Source organism: Strix uralensis, chromosome 4 (assembly GCF_047716275.1).
Source record: "Strix uralensis isolate ZFMK-TIS-50842 chromosome 4, bStrUra1, whole genome shotgun sequence".
Lineage (NCBI taxonomy): Eukaryota > Metazoa > Chordata > Aves > Strigiformes > Strigidae > Strix > Strix uralensis.
Genome location: NC_133975.1, coordinates 106,989,830 through 107,003,618, shown reverse-complemented (window position 1 = coordinate 107,003,618; position 13,789 = coordinate 106,989,830). Strand labels below are relative to the sequence as shown.

At 56.2% G+C, this 13,789-nt stretch overlaps 1 protein-coding gene across 3 annotated transcripts in view; it reads left to right on the top strand.

Annotated features, from left to right (window-relative positions):
* Positions 1–13,189, top strand: part of LTBP2 (latent transforming growth factor beta binding protein 2) — a 73,697-nt gene extending 60,508 nt beyond the window's left edge. For 2 of the 3 annotated variants that reach the window (XM_074868399.1, XM_074868398.1), the window contains exons 22-35: positions 2,269–2,391; positions 2,696–2,821; positions 2,919–3,041; positions 3,272–3,403; positions 4,619–4,744; positions 5,466–5,609; positions 5,885–6,076; positions 6,199–6,279; positions 6,908–7,036; positions 7,284–7,424; positions 7,649–7,816; positions 8,353–8,628; positions 8,858–9,007; positions 12,305–13,189. In XM_074868399.1, the coding sequence (XP_074724500.1) occupies positions 2,269–2,391; positions 2,696–2,821; positions 2,919–3,041; positions 3,272–3,403; positions 4,619–4,744; positions 5,466–5,609; positions 5,885–6,076; positions 6,199–6,279; positions 6,908–7,036; positions 7,284–7,424; positions 7,649–7,816; positions 8,353–8,628; positions 8,858–9,007; positions 12,305–12,471 (2,078 nt within the window). In that variant the 3' untranslated portion in view covers positions 12,472–13,189. The remainder of the gene's footprint in view (positions 1–2,268; positions 2,392–2,695; positions 2,822–2,918; positions 3,042–3,271; positions 3,404–4,618; positions 4,745–5,465; positions 5,610–5,884; positions 6,077–6,198; positions 6,280–6,907; positions 7,037–7,283; positions 7,425–7,648; positions 7,817–8,352; positions 8,629–8,857; positions 9,008–12,304) is intronic. The other variant, XM_074868400.1, reaches the window with a different exon arrangement.
* The last annotated feature ends 600 nt before the right edge of the window (positions 13,190–13,789 follow it).

The window sequence follows — 13,789 nt, the reverse complement described above, 5'->3', positions numbered from 1 at the left end:
CTTCCTCACGCAGGAAAGGGATGGGGGGGAAGGACTCATTGATGAGACTCTTGGACTAATGATGACCTGGGGGATGCTGACAAAGGCCAGAAGAGTACAGGAGGCCTGGAAACATGGGCAGAGAACCACATACAGTTGTTCAATTCAGAACTGTATGCCTGGGAGCACGTGACCAAAATGTACATTCTCAACAGAGGGAGAAACCTTGGGTCCACAGCCAGTGGAGAGACTGTGGGCGCCCAGGTTTCATCACTTTTGCCCAGCCCCTAATGTAACATGGACATGTTTAAAAGGGAAGGCTTAGTTCAAGGGCTCTGCTGTCCCTGGTATGCATGGCAGAGGGTTAATACTAGCGTTGATCTATGTTGGTTGCATTGCTAAGACATGAGAGCATTCCATCCCAGCCTTACAGCCTGACTGCCCCAGCACAGGCAGGGAAACTTCCTCCCTGGTGGCTGCCCCCAGGGAATGTCTGGGCTTGAGATGGCTTGATGCAAATTCCCTGTTTGGGGCAAGGGAAGGGAGAAGGCAGAGCTGGCAAAGGTATTTGTTTAAAGATTGGCCATGTGCTGTGAATTTCTCTCTGGAGCACTGCAGAGCTCTGCAGCCTGCACATAGCTGGCAAACAGAAAATCTTGCCTTTGATGTGACTCTCAGAAGACACCCCCCCCTGCATGGGGGCCTCCAATGGGGGAGGAGAGGGAGGCTTTCCTCCCTCTATTCTCCTCTGTTTTGGTGTATGAGAAAGCCAGTGTGAAATGAGTTTATTTTCCATCTGATTTTTGGGCTCATGGTTTGATCCCTTCCATCTGCCCTCCCCCTTTCCCAAAACTCCACGTGAGCCCCTTCTCAGCCACCTTGCCCCAGCCATGTCACGAGGGCACCTTATCAGGGTTTGATACTGTTTGGGTCACAATGACCTGATGGCAGGATGGCACGTTCTTCCCTGCCTTGGCTGGTGGCCTTGTCTGTGGATCTAGGTTTCATATTTGAAAAATGATAAGGGTTTTATGATAGTTTTGTGATAAATAAACTAGGCTATGGTTCACCTCCAGAAGGATTCAAGAATATTGCTACTTGCAACCCTATGAGACTGAACAGCTGGGAATGACTTGAGGCAGTAGGGAGTGATGCTTGTTTATGCCTGTGGCTGCCCAGTGCTCTTCGAAGGGGAAGAGAAGGTCCCTGCCATGCCTTTAGGAGCTGCCAGTCTGAGGGCTTTAGCTCCTGACAGGGGAGAAGAGTAGAGCATGTCTTCTGCTGCCTGCACACCAGCCCATCCTTCTGATTAGCAGCATCCTTCAGTGCTTCCCCCTACCTCATGGGCCTGGGGGCAACAGCAGTCTGCTGGCATCTCTCAGTCTTCTGTTAGAGGGAAGGTACCCCTCTCTCCTCTGCTGTGAGCAAAATCCTCAGAGTGCCAGCAGGCTCTGGGCAAGGCCTGGGGTTGTTGGGTGGAAGAGGGTTTGTGTGGAGCTTTGCAGCTCAGTCAGAACTGATGTAGACCCCTGGCCAGCTTTACTAGGGAAAGGACATTGTAGACAAGTCTGGCAGGTAGGAGAGCAGAGCCACAGAAGGTATGGCTGCTGCTGGGTTGCTTTCCTGATGTTTGCTCTTGGGCAGTTGGCTGAAGAGAGGGTTCGTCAGCAACTGTGGCTCTGAACTGGCCTCTTGGTGGTTGCTGTACCCAGTGCAGAGCTCTGCTGGAGGTGTGCACTGGGGTTAGCAGTATCCCTGTGCTCACAGAATCACCAAGTGGCTGAAGCTGGAAGGGACCTCTGGAGATCATCTTGTCCAACCCCCCTGCTCAAGCAGGGCCACCTAGAGCTGATTGTCCAGGACCATGTCCAGGTGGCTTTTGAATATTTCCAAGGAGGGAGACTCCACAACCCCTTCAGGCAACCTGTGCCAGTGCTCAGTAATCCTCACAGCAAAAAAGTGTTTCCTGATGTTCAGATGGGACCTCTGGTGTTTCAGTTTGTGTCCATTGCCTCTGGTCCTGTCACTGGGCATCACTGACTTGGTGCTGGGATCCAATTTATCCAGGTTCCTATGATGGAGAGGAGTGAAGGGTCTGATCTGACTCCTCATACCCCAGTAACAGGGATTAACTCTCCTCTCATCTCACTGTGATGGGACGGTCTGGTAGGGCGGCTTAAACCCACCTTGCAGGCCAACAGCTGGGTGATGGCTTCTCTGGGTGGGGATCTTCTCCAGTGGCAGCAAGAGCTGGGGCCTCACTCTGTGCTGTGCCTTTCTGCTTGGCAGATATGGATGAGTGTGAGCACCCTGCTGTTCAGTGCCTGGGGGGAGAGTGCAGGAACACCCCGGGCTCCTATGAGTGCCGCTGCCAGGCTGGCTTTGAGCTCATCAACAGCACTGTGTGCCAAGGTATGAACCCTATCCCTGCAGCCTTCTGGGTCCAGGACATACAGCCTCCCTATGGATCCCCGTTCTTTCTCAGCAGGGAGGATGCCAGTGCCAAGGCAGGTGATGCCACCATGCATGGCACATCCATAAGGTTGTAGCCAAATGCAGGATTACCATGGAGAGAGACCTCTGTCTCCATGGCGAGAAAACCAGGGGCCAGCAGCCCTGTGAGGGCTCCCTGTAAGAGGCTGGGGAGAGGAAATCCATGTGGCTTTGGTGAAGGATGTCCCTCAGGTGTGTGGCCCTGACTCTGCTCCCTCTGCAGATGTGAACGAGTGCCTAAACAGTGAGATCTGCAGCCCCAATGGCGAGTGTCTCAACAGTCACGGATCCTACTTCTGCATTTGTGCTCCTGGCTTCTCAAACGTGGCTGGTGGACCCAGCTGCCAAGGTGAGCTGGAGGATGGCAGGCACATACCTCAGGTCCTGCCCTCTGCTCCCTCCCCAGCTGTGAGATCCTGGTTGATGATTTTGGCCTGTTTTTGCAGATGTGGATGAATGTGCAGACAAGTCCCGGTGCTCACAAGGCCAGTGCCTGAATACAGAAGGTTCCTACAGGTGTCTGTGTGAAAATGGGTTCAAACACTCCCAGGAGACTGATGACTGCGTGGGTGAGAGCTCATTGTTGGGAGGATCAGCCCCCTGGGATTTGGGGGGATGGATGCAGCCAGTGCAGGGGGGGAGGGCAGTTCTCCTCCCAGCACCCAAAGTTGCTGGCGACTTGTAAGGAGGACTAGCAATGGCTCAGGGCCTCTGGCCAACTGAACTTGACCCAGGTGCTTCAGTGAGCAAGCAGGGTCCCCATCTGACCATCCTCATCCCCTTGCCCTCCTCTCTGCAGATGTGGATGAGTGTAAAGAATATGGGGATGCCATCTGCGGCACGTGGCGGTGCCAGAACAGCCTGGGCTCCTACCGGTGTATCATGGGCTGCCAGCCTGGCTTCCACTGGACCCCCTTGGGTGACTGCATTGGTGAGTACAGCCCCGGGTGTTCCCATCCCCACTTCTGGCAGGGACAGGGTGGCTGTGGGACATCTCTGCCAGGGCCGTGGGGGAGAAGGAGGAGGAGGAGGAAATGTATGGTTGGTGGAGAGGCAGATAATACTGAGAGTTTGTTTTCTTGGCTGAACTGCCTGCTTGTGTCTAGACTTCTCTCTTCCTGGCATCTGGAACAGACACCACATTGTGCTGCTTTCCGCTTGGGGAGAGTCCTGGGCAGGTTACAGCCATTCCAAGCTTAGGGTTGGACCGCAGCTCCCTGTGCTTGTGGGGGCTTGCTGTGCTTGCTGGGGCTGCTGCCTGTGCCAGTCACCTGCCTGGCAGGGCCGGGTGAGGGGAAAGGCTGCTGGTACAACTGTGTGCTAGGCTGGGGAGTCTGAGTTTGGAGTTCAGGCTCCAGCAAAAAGGAAAGAGCAAAGGGGTTTCTGCAGTTTTTGAGGCTCCCCCCAGCTCAGAGAAGGCTGCAGCAAGGAGGAGCTGCTGCCAGCCGCTGGGCTCTGGGCTGCGCCAGGACTCAGACTTAGCATGTGGAGCTGTTCCTGGCCCTGGGAGCAGTGGGCTGTGGGCACACATCTGCTCTAGCTGCTCCAAGGAAATCTCTCCTGTGCAGCAGTAGGAGGGGAGTGGGATGCAGCCAGCAGGGCTGTAAACCTGCCCTCTGTAGGCAAAGGACCCAGTTGTAACTGTCCAACCCCAGCAGGCTGGGGCAAGGCAGAGATTACTCCCTGGCACTATAGCAGTTGGAGAAGGACTAGGTCAAGAAGAACAGAGCAGGAAGGTATCATCCTAGATCTTTCTGCACTTGCCCCACACACTTCAGTTGCACCCTTGTATCTCCTGCTGATGTGAGCCTGTAGGCTCTGTGTCCCTTTAGGCCTCTGCAGGGACCTGTGCTACCCTCAGTGGCCCTGCCAGCCACCTCCCACACTTCCCATCCATTTCCCATTCCCACCCTTCTCCTGTCACTCTATCCATGTGGCCTCTTTGCCGCTCTGGATGTTGCAGGAAGCTTCTAACACACACAGTCGTAGCAGGGGAGTGAGTGGGGCAGCCAGACCCAGTCCCTCACATCAAGGGAATGCCTGCTGCATCCCCAGGTCTTGGGGACAGAGCAGAAGGGCCTGGACAGGGGGTGTTCATTGAGAGAGGTGGGGTCTGAGGCAACTCCTGCTCTACACTCTCCTGCAGACATAGATGAATGTGCCAACGAGACGCTGTGCGGGAGCCACGGCTTCTGTGAGAACTCAGACGGCTCCTTCCGCTGCCTCTGTGACCGTGGCTATGAGAGCTCACCCTCCGGGCACTACTGCATTGGTGAGTCTCCCATGGTCACTCTGACGGCTCCCAGAGCATAGACAGGGACTGCATCTGCGCAGGGAGAATCCCAGACATGGAGTGGGCGGCTGATGGGGCAAAAACCCTCCCCTTAGCACAGCAGATCCTTGGGACTGCAAAGGACCGGGGCTCCATGAAAAAGCGAGCCATTCCCAGTGAACATGGAGCCCTTCTCCGTGCAGGTAGAAAGAGGTGCTTGGGGGCTGGAGGCACTGAAGGTGCTAGAGAGCTACTTTAATGCATGCCTGGAGAGAACAGTCAGGGTGTAATGTAAGGAAAAAGGTTTTCACAATGAAGACAGGCAGGCAGTGGAACAAATGCCCAAGATGACTGTGCAGTTGCCATCCTTGGAGATTTTAAAGACACAACAAGACAAAGCCCTGTACAGCCTGGTGGGATCCCATAACTGACCCTGCTTTGAGCAGAGAGTTAGACTAGACACCTCCAGCGGTCCCTTCAAACCTGGATGATTCTGTGATCCAGTGACACACCGCAAGCTAGAGTTCAGGTTCCCTGAATCTGCTAAGAGCAGGGCAGGAAGCTCTTGCCAGACTTATGTTGAGCCACAGTGTGAACAGAACTTTCTTCCCTAGCATCTTCCATCTCCCTGCTGAAGGGTGACCCCATGCTGCAGACCACGCACAGGCTGCCCATGCAGAGTCAGGGCTCCCGCTGCCCACCGCTGCCCCTTGCTTTGCAGATGTGAATGAGTGTGAGCTGATGGTTGCCGTGTGCGGGACCGCACTTTGCGAGAACGTGGAGGGATCCTTCCTGTGCCTCTGCCCCAGTGACCATGAGGAGTACGACACAGAGGCAGGGCAGTGCCAGCCCCGAGCAGCCATGGGTGAGTAGGCAGCTAGGACAGAAGCATGGGTGGCAACTAGAGCCAGGAGCATGGTAGCTCTGGCTGGGGTGAGGTAAAGCTGAGGGGCTGACAGGGCTGTACAAGCCCACACAGGCACGGGCAAGCTTTTGTCTGGGGAGAGCTGAGGAGCCTGAAAGTGGGGACCTGGAAAGGCCACGCTGCTGGTGATGGGTGTGCTCTGGGACCTCCTAGGTGTGGGATGCTGCGTTGGGGCACCAAGGACCCCATCCTGTCCCTGCTCTGCTGTCTTCTAGAGGGCCCTGAGACACACGCGGCCCACCTCTCTGACAGCGCAGAGCGCAAGCAGTGCTACTACCACATCAGCGACGTTCGCCTGTGTGACAGCGTCCTGGCCAAGAACATCACCAAGGAGGAGTGCTGCTGTACTGTGGGGGCAGCCTGGGGTGACAACTGTGAGACTTACCCCTGCCCCATCCTGGGCACAGGTAGGACTGTGGCCTCACCACACTAGGCAAGGCCAGTGCTCTGCCCGCCAGCTCCACATTGGTTATGCTAACAAGCTGTTCCTTTTCCTCCAATCTTCCTTTGGCATCTGCCTCCTGGCCAGTGGAGTACCAAGAGATCTGCCCTCTCGGGAAGGGCTATGTTCCCCAGGAAGATCCACTCTCAGGAAAAGTCTCTTTCACAGGTACTATCACCATTTTCTCTCATTTCTTCCAGGGGAAAGAGGGAGGGTGCTGTGCAAAACCCTGCATGGAGATGCATCCACAGAAATATCTCCTGGGGATTATAGTGGGGGATGCTAACATCATGCTGCTGCCTTCCTCCATCCAGAGAAATCCCAGACTGCCTGTATCACCGAGCTGGAAGTGCCCCTTCCTCCAGTCCTGCCTCACTGCTGGCAGTGATTCTTTCTTGGTGCAAATCTCCCATGCCCATTTCAAACCAGGGATACGTTTCAGTAAGACATAACCCTTCCAGTTACTGATCAGATCTCCCAGTGGCCAGCTGACTCAATCTTTGGCACTTCACCTCCAGGGGGTTGTGTTCTTGACCTTTCAGAAATGCACATGAATTTTCTATTTGTGAAAGTATCCTGTTCCCCATCATCCCTCCTCCTACTCTGCCTGTGGGTGCATTCCCCTCTGCTCCCAGGCATGGGGCCAGCGGGAGAGGTGGGGGGCACTCTTGGGGACCTGCCATTGATCCAGGCCAAGGTGCTGTGCCAGCTTTCTGCAGGTACAGCATCCAATCCTCCTTGCTTCCATGGCTCTTCTCCCTGAGACACTTTCTCCCTCCCTCCATCCCTCTCTCAGACATGGATGAGTGTGAGATATTTGGATCCGAGTTCTGCCGCAATGGACAGTGTTTGAACACGGTGCCAGGCTACAAGTGCTTCTGCCGTACAGGCTACTTCTATGACTCCAGCAGGCTTGAGTGTGTTGGTAAGATGGCCTCAAGGAGCAGCGGGCACCCCACTGCACACAGAGGGACAGCTGTGCTGCTGCACCCAGCGTTGTCCCTGCTGCCCACGCTACAGGGCCAGGTCTGGGTGACAGGCTTCCTGAAACCCCCCTGGGGAACAAGAGAGGAGGTGGCAAGAGCCCCCAAGGTCCCCACTTGGGCAGGGAAAGGGTCACATTACTCATGTCTGCCAGCCTGAAATGTTGCTCTGTCCTTGTGCGTGGGCAGACCAGGATGAGTGTCAGAACGAAGTGTACTGCATCAACGGCGAGTGTCTGAACACAGACGGATCCTACCACTGCTTCTGCAGCCTTCCTCTTGTGCTGGATGCAACCGGTAACCGGTGTGTGAACCTCTCCAGCAGGGCAGGTGAGCCCGAGTCCCCGCTGCAGCACACCCTTGCCCCGCACATCTCACCCCACGGCTGGGTCTCCCAGGAGGGCGCAGCGGGTGGGGGCTTGGTGCCAGGCTGAGGTGTGCAGCCAGGGCGGTGGGGGCAGGAGCTGGGGCACACGGTTGTCCCTCTCAGGACAAGGTGGGGTGGCACTCTTCTGGATGATTTTCATGGCATCCTTTGCTTGTGTCACTCATAGATGCCTTGGAGGAGTACGAAATCCACCTGGACGTCTGCTGGCAGACCGTTGCCGACTACATCTGCCAAGACCTGCTGCATGGCGAGCAGACTACATACACCGAGTGCTGCTGCCGGCTCGGTGAAGCCTGGGGCCAGAACTGCGCACTCTGCCCGCACAGGTCCTCCGGTGAGTGGGACAGCATGGGCAAGCATCCCCCGGCCGAGGTGGGGATGGGCTGGGCTGCTGCCGGCATGTCGTGCAGGGTCGGTCACATGCGACTGCAGCAAGGGCTCCTCTTGTTGCCAAAGCCAGCCCAAGGAGTGGGTGAAACCCCCCACTTCACCAGGGTTGAGCTGCACTGGTGGGTAAGATGTACCTGAAACTGGTTTGCAATGAGTTCAAGGTGTTTGAGGTGAGGGGAGAGTTGCTCTGTGCATTCCACTGCACCTGCTTGGCTTAGGAGAGGTGAGGCAGTGGCAGCCCAGGATGAGAGCACACTGGGAATTGGGGTTCTTGCTGCTCAAGGACTTGCTGGCCCCAGACAGGAGCTGGTCTTCTCAAAGACAGGATCTTGTCAGCAAACTACAGAGCTGCAGCTTTGGAGCCCATTGAACTCAGGCCTGACTGCTGACCTGGTGTGGATGCACCTTCTCCAGCCATAGCAGACTCTGTCCTCTCCTGAGCCAGGCTGCTGACCCTTCCTTTTCTCTTACCACTTGCAGCTGATTTTGCTTTCCTGTGTAATGGGGCCAGTGAAGACAGTGAGAGAGGGGCTGAGCTCCGAGAAAGACCTAGGTATGAGTATGCACCAGGCTTGGAAGACCCCCACTATGGCCTTCCCAGCCCTGATATGGGCCCCTACTACAACTACCTGGAGTCTGAGTATGGAAACCCCGATGCTGGTTTCCCTCGGAGGGAACCCAACAGTGAGTTCCGTGGCAGCCCTCTCCACCATGGCCCAGGGCGGTCCCCACCCCGCTACCTGCCCAGCCAAACTGGTGAGTACTGGGAGACACAGAGAGGTGCCTTCTCACCCGGCCTGTGTCTACGGGGACTGCCTGGCAGGTCCCACCCCAGCCAGGGCGCTCCAAGCTTGGAGCAGTCTTGGCACCTGCCTGCTCTGAGTCGGTCCTGGCCCCACCAGCACCGTCTTGCCTTGTGCCCAATGTCCCCTCCGTGGCTGGGTGGAGGGTCACCTTGCTCTGACACCGCTTTGCCACCCTCCAGGCCTCTACGAGGGTTTTGAGGGGCTGCAGGCTGAGGAGTGTGGGATCCTCAACGGCTGTGAGAACGGGCGCTGTGTGCGCGTCCGGGAGGGCTACACCTGCGACTGCTTTGACGGCTTCCAGCTGGACATGACCCGCATGGCCTGCGTGGGTGAGTGCCGGCCGGGGCCAGCCGGGCTGCTCGGCGCTGCAGCCGGGCCTGTGCGGGCAGCCTGGCCCCCGCGTCCCTTGGCGGCTGCCGCTCTCTGGCGGTGCTGGCCGGGAGAGCTGCCGGAGGAGCCCCTGCTCTCCCTGGTGCTTCCTTCCCATGGAACTGGGAGGACCTTCCTGGAGGTTCAGCTGGCCACTTTCTGCTGGCACCTGGATCAGGGCACCTCTGGGCATCATGGGGAGCAGTTGATCACTCCCTTCTTCACATAACACTCTGGTACATCACCAGCCACTGTTAGCCTAGCCCTGATAAATTTCCTCTACATTCACCACTGCCCTGGTGAAATTCCTCACTTACCCTGCCCTATGAGACACAATCTCTAAAGCTTCTCTCTGCATTTCCTCTACAACCCTATGTCATGTCTCCATCCTTTTAGCAGTGTAGCTCCCCAAGCCAGCTGAGACTGCAGGCACTGAACAGAGCAGATGAAGACCCTCTTTTTCCTTAGGCATGGCATTCACCCTCTCCCAGCACCCTTATTGCACGACATGATGGTGCAGCTTCTTCATACAGAACCCATGGTGTCTGCCTCCCCAAATGCTGCCAGGCAGAACGGCTGCCTGAGCTGTTATTCCCCCTTCTGCATTTGTGTGCTCTGTTTGCTTTTCCTTGGCCATAGTGCTTTGCATTTGCCTTCAGTGAATTTTGTCTGGTTGATTTTGGACCGCTTCTCTGCTTGATGAGAACGAGTCTGAATCCCGCAAAGTGCTTGCAGTGTGGCATCACACACATACATTTTATAAGCATGGGGATTCTTCCTTCATCCACCTTAATGACAACATTTGGCTGGAGCAGGGGTCTGGACAGACCCCTGCAGACTATGTTTTAAATGGCTTTTATTGTAACAGCCAGGTATTGCTAATTATCTTTGGAGTGCAGCTTTGCAGACCATTGTGCAATTGCCACAGTTTCATCTAGACTGTATTTTCTCAGTTTGTTTGAGTATGTCATGTGAGAGTGTGTTGAAATCCTCACTGTGGCCAAGGCACATCATATCCACTGCTTCTCCCTTATCTGACAGACCAGTTATCAGGTCAGCAAAGGGAACCAGATTGGCTTAATGTAATCAGGCCTTAACAGATCTGCACCAGCTATTTAATGACCCTGATGATATCCTTTGGAGGGTTATGACCTAATCACTCACAAACCTGGTCTACTTAAGGGAATGGGGGTGAGCAGTCTGTAATTCTGGATTCTCCCTTCTGTTTTTGAAGATAGTTACCAGATTTACTCTTCCTTGGGTCTCTGAGACCTTGTCCCTCTCAGAGAGAACTTCCAACTTTTCCAGGACTGCAGGAGCATTAAGCATGTGAAGATGAGTTGCAGCAAGCCTTTAGCAATATGGATGTAAATGCTTTATCTTTATGATTGTCGAACCTCTCCATCACAGCATAGCCTTTCCCTCCCTGTGCTCCTGCACCCTCATTTAAACACTTCAAACACGGTCTGCACCCTGTCTGGTCACCACGAGCATTTTTATGATGGCTGGAACAAAGCCCACATTAGCTGCTTCAGTCAGCTTGGCTGGCTTTTGTTTTCTCCACCGATAAGGACCAGACCGACATTCCCCATTATTTCCTGCTAACATATTTATGGAGCCTTAGCCTGTTGTCTTTCATGTCCTGGACTAACTCGCACTCATTTTACACTGGAGCCTGTCTCAGTTTTTTTCCCTTCACTTCTCCTGCTTTGTGCTTAGTCATCCCCGTGTTTTTACCTTGCTGACTTCAGGCCTTTAGAGTACTCCTGCAGCTGCTGCAGTGCTTCCCTTCTCACCTCCCTGTGGGGGTAGCCTGCCCTCATCCTGCAAATTGGGCTGCCTGCCCCCACCCCTGCCTGAGTGGGCAGGTTCCAGGGCTTGGTGCACACTGCTAGCACTACTCTACTGCTTCTGGCTTTCGGGTGCCTCTGGGCTCTCCTCTCAATCTGGTGGTCCAAGGCCAGACCAGCCTGCCTGCTCTTCCCCCTTTTATCTTTCCCTGGAGCCCCCAGCAAGGCTGCCTGCCAGCCGCTTCCCAGGTTGTGCAGCACATCTCCCTTGACGTGCTGCCTAACATCTCGTCCTTGGGCTTCTGAGCAAGCCCATCCTGACCACGGTGATGTTCTCGTCCTGAGGTTTAGCCCGAGTCCGCAGTGTCCGGTCAACCATTGCTTTGGCTGCATACGAACGCTGCCTTGTTCCTCAAGCTCTCTCATCTCACATTTCTCCTCTCCATGTGACTGCAGTGCTTCCTCCTGTTTTGCTTCCAGCCTCCCTCCCTGGGATTGCACTTCCCTTTCTTTGCCAGATGGCCCCCTCCACCCGTACTAGGAATAACCCCAGGTCCCTGGAGTGACCGAGCAATTCAGTCCTTCTGGGGTCCATCAGTCACTGCTGGGGCCTTCACTCTCCCTTGGGTGGCTGGCTGAACCCATCAGCTGCTCCCCACACCTGCTTCCAGCTGATCTGTGGGGGGTGAGGCTGGAGTTCATGGTCAGAGGGCTTGGACCTGCCTTGGCAGGTGAGGATTTGGGAGGTCCTGTGGGTACAAACAAGGTCTCTGGGGTGCACAGGGATGCTCTGCCCAGCTGGTGACCCCACCACAAGTTGGGGTAGCTCAAGCAGGGCATCCAGGGAAGTACATTTAGCAGAGCAGACCCATTACAGTGGGGCAGCAGCTGTAGGGCTCATGTGCAAGCTCTAGCCCAGCAGCAAGCTGTCCAAGTGAGCCCTTTGGCACAGTTTGCAGGTTAATAAAACAAGCCCTTGTTTGCACAGCATGAGATCCCTTTGTGTTCTGGTCCTGGAGATGATAATCGGCCTCTCAGGGCCACCATCATCTGCCTTCTCAGCCTTGTCAGATCAGGAAAGGACATTTTCCAAGGCTGGAGGCGACCTTTCTCCCAGATCTTATGCTAGCACAATTTATTAACAGGAAGCTGCTAATCCAAGGTGTGACCAGAGCGTGGCGGGGGCCCTATCTTGTATGCATTGCTGGGGGGAGCAGGGCTCCCTCCTGTGCTGGGGAATGCTAAATGCTGGGGATGTCACCCTTGGGGTCTGAGGGTGCTCTGCAGATGTGCTGAGCGATGTGGGAGGCTGGTGGGGTCACAGTGGGCATCCTGGAGGTGCTTGTGGGGGGCATGGGGCACCTGTGGGGGAGGGCTGGGGGATGGCAGGGGCACAAGAGATGTTGGCTGCAGGCTGGGACCGCTCACTGCGCCACTGGCTCACCCTCATCCTTCTCCTCCTTGCAGACATCAACGAGTGTGAGGAGGTCGACGGCCCTGAGCCCCTGTGCCGGGGTGGCACTTGCGAGAACACGGAGGGCTCCTATCGCTGCCACTGCTCGCCAGGCTACGTGGCCCTGGCTCGGCCCCACCGCTGTGTGCCCCAGACAGCCCAGAGCCCAGCGGCAGCGTAGCTCTAGGGGAGTAGGGGTGAGGGTGCTCCCCTCCAGCACGTGGCTCTGGCACCCGGGACCTGGGAGCATGGAGAAAGGCCCCCCTGGGGCTGCGGGTGCTTTGGGCTCTTTGCTCCTTCCCCTCCGAAGTGCACAACTTCCCCGCCACCTCTCTCCACAGGCCAGGGCTGAGCTCCGAGCCTCTGCACCCCCCTCTGCCCTGCCAGCCCCTGCTCCTTCTGCAGCAGAGCCCACCCTGGCCCCCAGCACCCATCACATTGCCTTGCACCATGGAGGCTCACGGGGTGCCTTCCCCTGCCACACAGCCCCAGCCTCCCCGCCTTGCCCTGCCAAGAAAGGGGGTTCATCTCCCTGCCACTGCTGCACTGACCTAGTGACAAGCCTCACCCACACTGCGGGTGCTGTCCCCACTCCTCATGAAGCATCCAGCCCCCAGGCCAGAGCTTTGAGGGGAGGGTCAACCCCAGCTTTCTAAAGCTGCTGCCTAACCTTGGGGTGTGGGGGAGAGGCCGGAGGGGCCCCAGGGCCAGCTCTCCCTGCAGCCAGCCCAGGTGCATCCCTTAGCCCTCTACTGGCTGGGCAGGGGGAGCAGGGGTAGGTCCAGCTTCCTTTCTGTAAAGTTGTTGGTGATTTTTTTTTTAACCAAGTCTGCTGGAAACTTCTCTCATGTTGTTAAATAAAACATTTATTTTGGGCCCCTGCGGCTCAAGACACTGGGGTTGGTCAGAACTGTGCTTGTCTTGCCTCTGCCAAGGGGTACCAGAGCCACAGGCTCCCTGTGGGTCCAGCTTGGCAAGCCCTGCCCCCCCCCCATCTCGTAAGTCAATTCTTACCCCTCTCACACTGGCACCCAGCCACCTCCTGCTCCTGAGCAGAGACCCTTGCCAGGCCAAATATTTGCTTATTTATCTCCCCAGCCCAGGGCCAGCCATAGGAGCCAACTCCAGCCCCCACAGCAGCCGTGGCTGCTTACACCCTGCCTTGTTCACACACAAGGGGGGTGCAGTTGAAGTGTGAGAGCACGTAGGTTTCTGCAGTTGGCAAGAGCCCTTGGGCAGGTCTTGCAGCTGCTTTTCCAGCCCCAGAGCCCTCACTAGAAAAGCCTTTACCCATGCTTCAGCAAGCAAGGCCGTGTTCTACCCCACCTCCTCAGGGAGCCTCTGCACCATTTCAGGCCAGCCCAGGACCAGCAAGGCAGAACAGCCAGACATTGCCAGCTGGACAGCCTGGCAGCCAGCAGCAGAGATGCCCGGCTGCTCACAGGTCACACACACTCAGACCAGCATACCACCTCCATCCATGCCTTCAGCAGAGAAGT